The sequence below is a fragment of the Manis javanica genome, chromosome 11 (assembly GCF_040802235.1).
Source record: "Manis javanica isolate MJ-LG chromosome 11, MJ_LKY, whole genome shotgun sequence".
Lineage (NCBI taxonomy): Eukaryota > Metazoa > Chordata > Mammalia > Pholidota > Manidae > Manis > Manis javanica.
Genome location: NC_133166.1, coordinates 31,031,471 through 31,045,842, shown reverse-complemented (window position 1 = coordinate 31,045,842; position 14,372 = coordinate 31,031,471). Strand labels below are relative to the sequence as shown.

At 33.3% G+C, this 14,372-nt stretch overlaps 1 protein-coding gene across 4 annotated transcripts in view; it reads left to right on the top strand.

Moving 5' to 3' along the window:
- The window catches only part of SBF2 (SET binding factor 2), a 555,796-nt gene that overhangs the window by 125,426 nt on the left and 415,998 nt on the right, over window positions 1-14,372 (top strand). For all 4 annotated transcript variants that reach the window (XM_037026339.2, XM_037026341.2, XM_037026338.2 and 1 more), the window contains exon 2: window positions 1,696-1,781. In XM_037026339.2, the coding sequence (XP_036882234.2) occupies window positions 1,696-1,781 (86 nt within the window). The remainder of the gene's footprint in view (window positions 1-1,695; window positions 1,782-14,372) is intronic.

Sequence of the window (14,372 nt, the reverse complement as noted above, 5' to 3'; positions counted from 1 at the left end):
TTTTATGTTTTTATGTATTTAAAATATTTTTCCAGTTAACATTTATTATTTTCTAATTGGTACAAATTAACATGATAAAATAGTTTTTGAGCTTAAATAAAATATATTAGATATGATTTTCAGAACTAAACAAACAATGTAGAGACGCCTGGTTAAATATGATGAGATAATAATATGCATTTATCTTTGTTTAAAATGTCAGAGAGATGTAAGCTTAAAACAATTTGTGAATATTACTGAATTTATTAAAGTAAACATTTAACTCAGTGTGAACTAAGTCCCAGGCATTTAGTATGCTGGGTGCTTCTAGCACATGGTACTAAACACATATGTTTTTAGATGGTACTAAAAGGAAGGAAAAGCTTATGGTCAATTCTTCTAGAAGGTTTTCCATGGTCTTCTCTTCTCTGCCAGGCAAGGTTTTCTTCTGTCATTGTACTTACCATGATGTACTCAAATGATCATTTCCTCCTAATGCATCATGAGTTCCTTGAGAATAGGAGCCATGTCTTTTTCATTTGCTTATGTCTGTACCTAGCCATTTGTTAAATTAGCTCTGCTTGGGATATCAGAATTGGTTGTACTTGAGATAGATTTTGAAAAATGAGCGCTTGTGATAAATCACTTTTAGTTTAGTTTCCTCTCTTTTTTTTCCCCCCACAAGTGGAAGTTGAATTACAGGGATGACAATGACAGATGATAGTGGGTGATTTTTAAAAATTTTTTAACAAATTGGATCAGGTGTTCAAGGTTTTCTTAAGTTAGATGTACAAATAATCAGAGTATTGTTGCTTTTTACTTCAGAGTGAGCTGGGACAACATATAAAATATGTAAACACATGAAGCTTTTTAAAGAAGTAAAGCAAAAACCAATTTAGATTTAACATGTACTTTCCATCTCCCAGTTGTTCACAGATTACATGCCCAGTGTTTGATTGTAAGTTGATCCATTCTTTAGTGTCACAGGGTAATTTTATAACAATGATATAGACCACTGGTTTTCAGTCAGGAGCAGTCCCCCGCACCCTGACCCCCGGGTCATTTGGTAATGTCTAGAGACATTTTGGTTGTAATGATGCGGTGTGTAGTAGGCTACTAGCAGTAGTGGATGAGGCTAAGGATGCAGATAAACATCCTATAATGCACAGGACAGTTCCCCTCTCCCCTCATCCCAACACACACAACAGTTATCAGCCAAAATAGTGCTGATGTTGAGAAACCCTGCCTAGACAGTGGTCAAGTTCCCAGGCCATTTTTTATGGGTCAAAAATATGTTACTTATAACAGTGCTTATAACTCATAACTGAAGCTTAGTGCTAACAGTACCATTTTATTTATCACTTACAATTACTATGTCACCATAGAAAAGTTTTTAATGTTTCAACTTTAGATACTGAAAAGATTGCTCTACTTATTGGGAACAAAGGATACGGTAGAGATTCTAGATTTCAGTGCCTCTATTTTTCTTAGCTTTTTATATGTGTCACTCTTTTTGCTTATCCATCAGATAGGGATTGCCTATCATTTCAATATTAAGTTTAGAAGGTAAATACTTTTATGTCTTTAAAAACTTGAACATTTTTAGTCAACTTATTGGTTTGATCAACAAATACTCATTAAGAAGCAAGTATTAATATAATGAGTATTCAGATTTTTTAGTATTCTATAACTAATTCACTTTGATTTTATTAATAGGGTCAGGAGCAGGTCTGGGGAAAATAATCCAGAGATTTCCACAGAAGGACTGGGATGATACGCCTTTTCCACAGGGAATTGAATTGGTAAGTTGGTGTTGTACTGTTGTACTTTTATAATAATACTTATTATGTTATATTTATGGTTATATTTATGTCACAGTTGATATTAAATAATTTGGTGATTTAACTGTAATATAGTACTAGAAATAATCCCCACTCTCTGCCCCCAAGTACAGTGATTTTTTTAAATTGAAGTATATACAATAAAATATACAAATCTTAATGTACAGATTGATGAATTTTGACATTAACTATTACCCAGATCAAGATGCAAACATTCTCACTAATGTTTCCCCTACTCACCTATTTCACCCATCCCCCCACCCACCCTCCCTTATGGCAACCAATGGTCTGTTCTCTGTGTCTAAGTACAGTAATCTCTTGAACGTATTGATTCTGGAATGCCTGTTTTGCTGTTCTTTTCCCCTTTAAACTTTTCTCTGAAGGTGAAGTTGATGATCTTTACATACGTGGAAGCTGAAAAAATTCCTGATTCTTTAGCCAAAACCTTAGCCGAGTAGCTTCAGTGATAGTGTGTCACTAAACAAATATTTTTTTTCTGAAAATTTCTAAGTTATTGTTTTGGTGAAAACAGAACAAAAAACAGACAGAAAACTAAAGGTTGGTTTAGTGATTTCCAGTCTTGTTGAGTTTGGTCTTGAAATCACAAATCTGAATTCTTTCTTTTTAGTTATAGGTCTTTATAATAGTGCAATTCAACTGCTTTATTTTTGTCAGCCATTTTAAAGAAATTTAAGGGTTGAGTGTAATTTCCAATGGCTAGGACATTTTACCTGGTGGCAGATCCATGGTGGTAAAATGAGGGACTTGAAAGATGATCACTAAAGTATTTTTCAATATGGCTATAAAGTTTTGGTTCTCAAACATACTGGACTGTGTGTGTGTATATATTCATATTGTGTGTATATGTACACACACACACATACACATATATGGGAAGTGTTCTTTAAAGTCCTTCTCGAGAGGACATTTGGTGTAGTGTGGTAGTGAAGAGTGCAGGCTGTGGGAAGACTGCCTGGGTTGTAATCTCAGCTGCATGGCGTGGTTTTTGACAGGTTACTTAACAGCAGCAGACTCGTCATCTGTAAAGTGAAGATAACAACAGTACTAATCTCATTGGGTTGTTGTAAAGATAAAATGGGAAAAAACACTCATAAAATGCTTAGAACAGTGTCTTCATAAAGTGTTCAATAAATGAGGTAGCTGATTGATCATTAGTATTGTTATAGTTGTCACTGTCATTGCTGTTTGTTTGCAATCTTACAGAACCTCCTGCAGAGGAAGAGTTGTTCATTTTCTTGTTGTCATAGTGAGAAATACCCATTAGGAATAAAACTGATGTTGAAGAGTGTGAATTTTATCATTCTAGCTAATGACTGCCCATTTCTACTTCGCTGAAGATAAAAGATACATCTCTGGATGCTGAACTTTGATGGTTATAACAGCTGTACAAAGGTGGCTGTGGGTTCTGTAGACCTACTTGAATTGTGGTATTAAAACTGGGGAGAAATAGTGAGGATCTAAGGAAAAGTAACTTTTTGGAGAGCTGTTGTATTGCTTTTTCTTCTCCCCCACATGTCAACAAATACTAGTAATTGGCCATATGGTATGAATAACCACATTTATTAAAGCTTTTAAACCCTCTTTCAACATCCTTTTCAGTGATGACTGAATGGGGAAAGCTTTTGGTGCTTGGGTCCTTTCAGAACTTCCTTCACGTCAAGGCGTGGAGGGATATAAATTACCTCAATTTGACAGTATGAACAGTGAAGCACTTTCATAAGTTTTCAAGAACAACAGACATCATTGGGGCAGATAAATATCATGATTTGGCACTAGCTCTTTAGCTATGACAGAGAGGGGATAATTTTTGTGTTTTGAAAGGTAAGGGAATAGATACTGTGATCCCTCTGATATTTCTCCAGTAATGAGGGAGAGACACATTGATTTTACTACTTAGTAAATGGTATTTTTTGTTTGTATGGAAGACATTCCCATGTTCAAGTGTTGTCAATATCTCTCCAATAACAAGCAGAGTCCTGTGCTGCTGAATAGTAAAATGGAGGTGCTAAGAGGTAGACAGAACTTGTCCTCAACTAAGATTTTCCTAGATCACTTCTTGGCTGATTCTTAGCAAAGCATTTCAATAATTTTTAGGCTAGTTAATATTTCAAGAATATTTGATCTGCTGGATTACATTGGGATTTCATTTTCCTTTTAATTTTTCTATAATTCATAGCAATTCTAACCCTTTAGTATCTATTTGTGCTTTGTCAAGTACACAATAAATTTATCTAACATCTACCAAAGCCCATTTTTAAAACATAATAGAATCATTAGCTTATATTTTTCTTGTCTTTTTATTATTTATTGTTTTGTGTTATACTTCATGTATTAGAGCAATGCAACTACTGTGCAAATGAACAACAGTAACTTGAATAACTGTGAAATACTGTATAATCTAGAGTAACTGCAATAGCTTCAAGATCCAATTGGCCTAATACAATTTTAGTCTTATTGAAGGTAATCTGGCTTACCTAAGTGGTTTGTTGACTACAGGGTGGTAGTGACCCTTTTCCAAAAGTTTATAGGGCAAAAAATCTTATCCCTTCCAAGGCAGCAGAACAACTTTTAGCATATAACATTAATGTTAATATCTAACAGTTGTGTAGGACTGATAGACTATGATGAACTCACATAAATTAGATGATTGGCAGGAATATATATATAATTTATGAATAAGTAAACTGTGGAGTAGGAAGTTTAAGCAATTTTACTAAGGTCTAATAGCTAAGATTCAGAAAAACTAGGAATCAAGCTCAAGTCTTTCGACTCTTAATACTAGCCAAGATCTGAAAGTATTCTAAGAGTGACTTAAAATGATGGTTAGCATTTGTATCTTAGTGTAAATGCCAGATCTGAAAACAGGGTTATAATTTGGAAGAATTGTGGCTCAGAAATGTTTAAAGAATGCTGCATTATTGGATAGAAACCAAATTCACTTATTTATTTTATCTGAGAACAAATCTGGGTTCAGAAATAATGTTATATTGTAATTAATTTCTTTTGCCTCATCTCCTTCCCCAGATAGCACATATCTGATGTTTATAAATTCTAACTGAAAGGTAATGTATTCAGCCTAAAGACTAAACTTTATGACTTGTGGAAAAGGATTTTAGCAATTAATTCACTAGTAAGTCAAATCCCAAATTTAATTTAAAGGATGCTGAACTTATTCTTTCTGTTTTTTATGTAAAGAATTGCCATTTTTTTCTTCTATTGAGAAATGCTGAAGTTTAATTTGAATGAGTTTTAAAAATAAAAATATGAAAATAAGCTAAACCAAACATAATGACTGCTTTTCCCTTTCTGGGATATTTTTATCTTTTTCTTGTGCTTTTTAGGCATACATGGAAACCACAGACAGTCATATAAATAAAGTTTCAGTTAATTTTAGTGACAATATTTCAAAGAAAATTTAAGAATTGTTTTGCAGAGGCATTCTATGGCTAACAATCTATTTCTGATTTGGGGAACAAATGTTTTTATTGGCTAGGTTTTGGACATCAGCAAAATAGTATTGTTTTGGTACTAGCTCTTTTTAAAGATGTCCTGTCTCAGAAGAGAATCTTTCTATATCCTAATTTAGAATATGTGCCATAATAGGGTATGCCTGCATTGAGGCATTTATAAATCTATCTAATTTTTTTAGAAGACTGAAGTATTGTAACAAAAAAAATGTTGTGGCTTGAGTTAAAGAGGAGTAAACAGAATTTCTAAATTTGAGGTTCTTCAGAAATCAATTCAGTAATATATAGACTAGTGATTTGACTACCTTTATTATAAATCCAGTTTTCTGTAATTGTAAACATAGATTGGGGAGAAGATGGAAAACTATCTTGTATTGAACATTTTACAGTTGTGACATAGGAGAAGTAAGTAGCCTTAGTATGGGATACTGTTAGAGAGCAGAGAACTAAATATAAGCACTAATTTTTAAGCTGTTTAGAATGCACTGAATACAGCAAATGGGATAGCAGTTGTCCGTCTGACCTAGATGTAAGTACTGTTTGGTCAGGGAACTGAGTATAGGAAGATGGAAGAGAATTTTCTCTCCTCTTTGTTGAGGGATATACATGAAAAGAGAATGAGAAAAGTTATTGAACATGCTGGATGACAGAATCATGGTTCATGAAGATTTTAAAAAGCTGGAGTTACAGGCCCTTTACCTAAGAAGATGAAATATAGTATGTAAAAATGTAGGTTCCTGTATGTGAGTTAAAAAGCCAGCTGTACAAGTAACTATTTAGAATAAAGATAGGCAGGATAATTTGCCAGACAGATTTGAGCAAATACAATATGACAGCTAAGAATTTTATAAGTTAATTTAAAAAGGTACCTGTGAAAGATACTATAGGTGGCATCTAAAGCCTCTGTACTGAGGTAGGGTATAGGGTGTTAAATTCTGTTTTAAAGTTAGGGTGTTGAATTCAATTTGTAAAGGATGTGTGGAAGACTTGATTTTGCTTAGAGCTGAGGCTGAAAACATAAGAATACTGCAATTAAATAGAAAAAATGCTTTTGAAACATAAGGACTACAAAAAGGACTCTCAAAGTCACGTTCACAACACTGCAAGTGAATATAAGTGGAGTTGAGGCTGGAAAGTGGTGTTTTGCACTCATATGTTTGTTTCCTACTCCTGAATACTTCTCTCTTTGAAGAAATAGAACCACGTGGCAGGTTGGAATCTGATGGAGTCTAGACGGTGCATCTGAGATAGTAGACTAGCAATTAATCTTGGGGTTATTCTCACAATCTTCCATGCTGGCTAAAGTGGTTTGTTATCCTATACTAGACTTTCAGTTACTTAAAGTTCTGCTTATTTTACTAATGCTTTGATAGCATCATTTATGCTAGAGATTCTTTCACCTGCCTAGTCTTCATGGTCTGCTACTTCAGTATTATTCTCAGAACCAGCCTAGCCAAGGTTTTCTTGTCATGCTGGGGTTCTGTTATATATGATGCTTTGAGGCCATAAAGAACTTTCTGAGGAAGATGTTGATCTACACAGGTTTAACTTACTACAAATGTTGTTTGCAAATATGTATTATTGGTTGTATCCCCATGACATTTATTTTATAACTAGAAGTTTGTACCTCTTAATCCCCTTCACCTCTTTCATATGCCCCCCAACCCTTCCCACTTCTAGTAACCAACAGCTTGTTTCCTGTATCTATGAGTCTGTTTCTGTTTCGGTTTGTTTTGTTTTCTTAGATTCCACATATTAGTGAAATCATTTATTTGTCTTTCTCTCTCTGATTTATTTCACTTAGCATAAAACACTTAAGGCCTATCCGTGTTGTTTCAAATGACAATATCTCATTCTTTTATTTATGGCTAAGTAATATTCCATTGTGTAAATATACCAGATCTTCTTTATTCATCTAGTGATGAACACTTAGGTTGTTTCCATATCTTGGCTATTGTAAATAATGCTGCAGTGAACATAGGAATACATATACCTCTTTGAATTTGTGTTTTTGTTTTCTTTGGATAAATACCCAGAAGTGGAATTTATGGATCATACAGTAGTTCTATTTGTAATTTTTGAGGAATTTTCATCCTATTTTCCATAGTGGCTGCACCAGTTACATTCCCTCTAACCATGCATAAGGATTCTCTTTTCTCTTGCCAACACTTGGGTTTTTTTTGTCTTTTTGATAACTGCTAATCTGACAGGTGTGAGGTGATATCTCACTGTGTTTGATTTGCATTTTCCTGATTAGTGATGTTGAATATCTATTCATGTTCTTCTTGACCATCTGTATGTCTTCTTTGGAAAAATGTCTATTTAAGTCCTCTGCCCATTTTTTAATCAGGATGTTTGTTTTTTTTGATGTTAAGTTACATAAGTTCTTTATATACTTTGGATGTTAACCCCTTATTGGATGTATGATTTGCAAATACCTTCTTGCATTCAGTAGGTTGCCTTTTTGTTGTTGATAGCTTCCTTTGCCATGCAAAAGCTTTTTTATTTTGATGTAATCCCATTTGTTTATTTTAGCTTTTGTTGCCATTGCCTGAGGAGATTGGTCCAAAAAAATATTGCTAAGACTGATGTCGAAGAGCTTGCTGGCTTTGTTTTATTTTAGCTTTATGATTTCAAGTCTTACAATCAGGTCTTTAATCCATTTTGAATTTATTTTTGTATATGGTGTAAAATAGTGGTCCCATTTCATTGTTTTGAATGTAGCTGTCCAGTTTTCCCAGCACCATTTATTGAAGAGACTATCTTTTCCCCATTGTATATTCTTGTATAGTTTGTCATACATTAATTGACCATGTATGCCTGGGTTTATTTCTGGAATCTCTGTTCTGTTCCACTGATCTGTGTGTCTGTTTTTATGCCAGTACCATGCTATTTTGATTACTGTTTCAGTTTTCATTTTTTTTTGGTGTTTTGTTTTCTCTGGAAACTAGTGGTATTGTTATTCTGTCAGTCTTTTGGACTTGAATCCTAGTCATGTCTTTGATTATTCTCTTATGCAATAACCGTAATCTAATTTTATTGCCTGCAGGGCTCAGACAGAGCTAATCCATATTTTGGTATCTTTTTTCTAATACCAGGTTTAATGTGGGATGAGTTCAGGTAACAAGTAGCCTGGAAAATTTAAGCAAAATTAGTTCTTACCTAATTTCATTTCTAGCACTTTAACTATAGCTAAACTGACCCTAGTATAAATATATATTATTTAAACCAGAATGCTTTTGAGAGTGAAAGGTAGTGAATTGGAAAACATACATAAACTGGGACTATTCTGAACACATTGATTGGTATGGTTACATATACATATGCATATAAAAGGTTACTCATCCCAGATAACTGAAAAGTGTATAAATGTCCATAAGGAGGACATTGAGTGAACTAGTGGTGCCAGTCACTCATCAGAATATTATGTAACTGTTAAAGTAAGAAGAAGATGTACAAATGGTTAATAAGCACATGAAAAGATGCTAATAACATCACGAATTATTAGGGAAATGCAAATCCAAACCACAGTGAGATATTTCTTCACACCTATTCTGACAGCTACTATTAAAAAAAACCCAGAAAATAACAAGTGTTAGCAAGGATGTGGAGAGATTATATTATAATCCTTGTGCGCTGTTGGTAGGAATGTAAAATGGTATAGGTGCTATGTAAAACTATATGGTGGTTCCTCAAAAAATTGAAAATAGAATTACTATATGATCCAGCAACTTTCTTTCTGGGTTTACACCCAAAAAAACTTAAAGTAGGGGCACAAATAGGTATTTGTACACACATGTCCACATTAGCATTATTCGCAATAGCCAAAAGGTAGAAGCAGCCCAAGTATCCATTGACAGATGAATAGATAAACAAAATGTGGTATGTACATATGATAGAATATTATTCAGCCTTAAAAAGTAAGGAAATTCTGACGTACTCTGCAACCTGGATGAATCTTGAGGATGTTATGCTAAATGAAGTAAGTCATCACAAAAAAGCAAATACTGTCTGATTCCATTTATAGGAAGTACCTAGAGTAGTCAAATTCGCAGAAAGCACAGTGATGATTGCCAGGGGGGCCAGAGAGAGGGAGAAATGGGAAGTTGTATAATGGGTACAGATTTTCAGTTTTATGAGATGAAAAGTTTTGGAAATTGGTTGCAGAACACTGGGAATGTATTTAACACTACTGAACTGTACACTTAAAAATGGTTAACCTAATAAATTTTGTTATGTATATTTTACTGCTTTAAATTTTTTTAGAAAAGTGTGAGATAGAGCTTTATGAAGTGATATGAATAAATCTCTAAGACCTGTATGTAGTAAATAGTGAAAATAATTTGGAGAAGAGAGAACAAAGTTAAAGGACTTACACTACTTAATTTTAAGACATGTGATAGAGCTCAATATTCAAGACATTGTGGTGGTATTGGCTTAAGGATGAACATGTATATCCATGTAACCATCTAGAAACAAACCCGTAAATATATGGTAAATTCATTTTCAGTAGCATTACCAGGATAATTCAGTTGTAGAAAAGATAGGGTTTTCAGCAAACGGCACTGGAATGACTAAAAAAAATGACTAGGATTCAAGTCCATTTAGAAAAAAAAATTAGTTTTAACCCTACCTCATGCCAAGAATTAACCTAAACTGTATCATAGACTAAGGGTAAAAGCTACAACTACAAAGGTTTTAAAAAGAGAATATCTTTGCGACATTTAGTTGGGCACAAACCAAAAGATAAAGTTTTTCCAGGTTACTTGACAACTGTTGAAAAATAGTGTATCTTCATGCAAAAAAAAAAAAAAAGGTGGATAGTCAGCAAGAAATCCCATTTTGCTTCATAGTTTTCATTTAGGTCTACAGAATCTCGGGATGCTGCTTGTGCCTTCTATCTTTTGCACTTTAGGGAGGAGCACAACACTGGAAGAAGTGAGGGGACATGAGAGACTAGCAACAGTTCACTTAAGAGCTCAGAGCAGTTTTCTCAGGTATTATCTATTCTGCTGAGCCAAGTTTTCTTGAAGTTGGAATTTTGGATATATTCAAATCTGTGGGGTGACTTTGACAATAGAACTTTATTAAAATTTTAATTGTTATAGATGGTAGACAACTTTAGCTATAAAAACAATATTATATGTGAAAGACTGATGTGGAGGAAAGACTGATGCACTCTGGGATTTTATTTATATGTCTATATTGGTATATATACCTATCTGTAGGTATATAATTTGATTATAAAAGGCAACAGCTATTTAGAGAGAGCATCAAGTTTCTAGACCATTTAATCTATTTTCATAGGTATGTAAGGAATGATATTTTGATACTATCCCCCCATTCCCCAGTTCTTGGTCTAATCAAGGTTTTGGTGGTCCAGGCATCCTATGTACTATATGAAATATGTTCATGTCTTTTTGCTTGAATTTATGTTGTGTTTGGGTATTCATGTGGAACCTTCCCAGTTATGTATATTACTGTGTGTGTTCATCTTATAAACTTATAAATTTGCCAGTCTAAAAAGTCAAGTATTTGGTGGCCTCTAGTGGTACTTATGTGTCTGTAAAAGGACACTAATATCACCAGTATACAAAATTTTACAGGGAGAGAGTTACCAAGGTGATAAAACAAAAATTTGTATATTTATTGAAGAAAAAAATTTTAAATCTTGGAGAACAAAGTTTATTAATCAGTTATAAATCTATCAGTGATGTGGTTGCGTCTACTATTATAACAAATTTTATCACTGGACTTTACTTTCAAGAAATGCCTTGAAATTATGTACATATATTTTAATTGAAAGTATTTCTGTGTAACTTGTACTTATGCCAGCAATAGTGTAATGTTGCATTGCACTGAATGTGTCCAGGAAGAGGGATGGTAGGAATGTTTTCTGACATCTCCTTAAATATAATAAAAGCTAAAAATAGGGTCAATATTTCATAAAGTAATCAATTTATAATCCTTAGTAAAGTTTATTTCTTTATATAGCTAATTCTGTCTAGCTTAAAGATATTTTAAGTTAGGCCAAGAATTATCTAGAATCTGAAATACATGTGGAAATTTGACAGATCAAAAGTTGGGAAAATTTGTATGAATCCAAGATTTGGAAAGCTAAACAGAAAACTGACAGTTTTAAGTAAGTTAAATTTATTTTACTTTCTTAAATTCATCTCCATTCACGCTAAAAATTAAATCTTGAAATCTAGAGACTTAATAACTTGCCCGAGGTCATATAGCTACTTACTATTGGCTGAGATGATAGTAAAACCCAGGTTTTGACTTTCTGTTAATGCTTTTCTAAAACTAAAATACACTATTTTTTGTGTTAGAATGGGCAAGCTGATTTTTTAAAGATTTTTCCTGCTACTTAAAAAAAAAAAAAAAAGGTTGAGCCTTGTTCTAATTAGGAAGATTTAATTGGGATTAGAAAGACAAAAATAGAAACATGTTTTAACATTAAAATCAGTAGGGTCTAATAACACAAATGTTTGGTAATTAAGTAGTCGGCAGCTTTTATTTCTTCCAAAGATAGACCATATTTACAAGTAACACCTACAGTGTGTGTGAACTCAGGAATAACTGATTATGGTAGCCATTCTAATGAAAAGTTCTAATGAAAAGTTAGATTCCACTATTGAGTTCATTACTGACTGAAAGATTTCGCTAAGCATATAGCAGGATCATCAGTATTGTTCTCAAATTCAGTAATATGTACTTCAGAAAGAAACATACAGGGCTATAAAACTTACATGAGAAGTGCTGTCAATTTGTGATTTAATTGTGGTTTCCATTGTTGGAGATTCACCAGGCTCTTTCCTCAGGCAGTGACTGCTTTTCCTGAGACTTGAGTACTAATAAACAAGATAGGGTAGAACCCTAGATTCTGGTTTTAAGTGTTTTGTTTTCTGATAGGCCAGAGAAATGGAAGAAGAGATATGTTCTGAGTTGAAAAGAGGCACAGGAAGGTCCCCCGCTCATAAGTATTATTTTCCACTCATTCCATCAACCAGAGATTCTGTTAAACTGAATGAGGCCTCTTTAAAATTTCTGGAAGGTACATTTCAATTTCACATGAATATTTACTTATATTACTATTTTTCTACCTAGGTAGTGTGTGTAATTCTATCTAACAGAACAACCTGTTTCTTGTTGGTGACTGTGACAACTTAAAGTAGAATGATGTGATAAGATTACTAAAACTGAAGAATTGTTTCCTAAATATGAAGAGGGATAAGGGTGAAGTCCAGAAACTAGTAACTTAAGTACAGATCACTGGTGATTTTTTTTAGAAAGATCATTAAAGAGCTGGCTGTGAGTACTTAGGAAAAACACAATTTTTTTCTTGGCAGTTTGCTCATTTGTTCAGAAGTTTGCCTTAAAATTTGTAGCCATTTTGAAAATTTAGCTTTATTTAGTTTAATGTCAGTTCATTCATTTAACAGGTATTTATTGAACACTTACTATGTGTCAAGCACAGAGATGGATGTTGAAGATAGAGCAGTGAATGAGATAAAATCCCTGTCTTCTTAGAACTTAGACTTCACCTGGAGAGAGACTGGCACTAACCATAATGAATAAGTAAATTATAGAGTATGTGAGAAGTGATGAGTACTATTAAAAAATAATCAAGCAGTGACAGGAACAGTGATAGCCTATTAATTTGTAAATAACCAAGGCAAGCAGTTACCTGTTGCTTGCCAAATAAATAGTCTTAGGGAAAGCAAATGAGCTAGGTTAAATAGCTTTTAGAATTTTATATATCTTTGATTTTACCAAGCAAATTGTAACAACTTTTAACCTTAAATTATTAAAGAAAGTATCCTTAATATGAAGTAGTGATGGACATTAGTTTCTTGGCTTAAGGAATTATTTAGACATATGAGTTTTACATAACTGTGATTATTATTTTATGTAGTTAAACAGGCTCCACAATTAATGTGTAACCTACTTTTAAAAATATTTGTATCCCATTCAAGGACAAAGAAAAGTGTAGAGAGATTTAGAGTCACATATTTGCAGTTTATCATTACAGAAAGTTATATACAGGTTTTAAAATTCTGTGTATTTCTAAACTAATCCTATAACTGAGCAGTTGTTTAACTGATAAAGGACTTTTTAATTTGGGGCTTTTAAGGAAAAAATGATTCTTTGTACTTTTGATACCAGGGACTTTTTTACCCTAATTATTTGTTAGTGGACGTAATAGAGCTTCTAAGGATTTTTTTTGGAATACAATGCATAGACTTAGCCTTTTTTAAGATTAATTTGTCTAGTTTCTAAATATAGAAATATTTAAATCAGGTTAGTTTGCCCTTTAAGATCACTAATGTTCAGTGATTCAGTGATTCTCTTTCACTCTTTTTTCTTTCTTTCCAGCTTGACAAGGATTTGTATAAAAAGACTGATTGGTAGGTTGTGATGTAGCTCTCGTTATTCGTAGACATTTCTCTAAAGATCTTTTTTTTTTTTTTTTTTTTTTTGAGAGGGCATCTCTCATATTTATTGATCAAATGGTTGTTAACAACAATAAAATTCAGTATAGGGGGGTCAATGCTCAATGTACAATCATTAATCCATCTCAAGCCTAATTCTCGTCAGTCTCCAATCTTCTGAAGCATAACGAACAAGTTCTTACATGGTGAACGAATTCTTACAGAGTGAATAAATTCTTACATGGTGAACAGTACAAGGGCATTCATCACAGAAACTTTCGGTTTTGATCATGCAATATGACCTATAAACCATCAGGTCAAATAGGAATATTCATTTGATTTTTGTACTTGATTTATATGTTGATCCCACATTTCTCCTATTATTATTATTATTTTTATTTTTAATAAAATGCTGAAGTGGTAGGTAGATGCAAGATAAAGGTAGAAAACATAGTTTAGTGCTGTAAGAAGGCAAATGTAGATGATCAGATGATCAGGTGTGTGCCTATGGACTAAGTATTAATCCAGGCTAGACAAGGGCAGCAAGACATCCACGGATGCAGAAGATTTCTCTCAAAGCAGGGGGGGTGAGGTTCTGAGCCTCACCTCTGTTGATCCCCAAATTC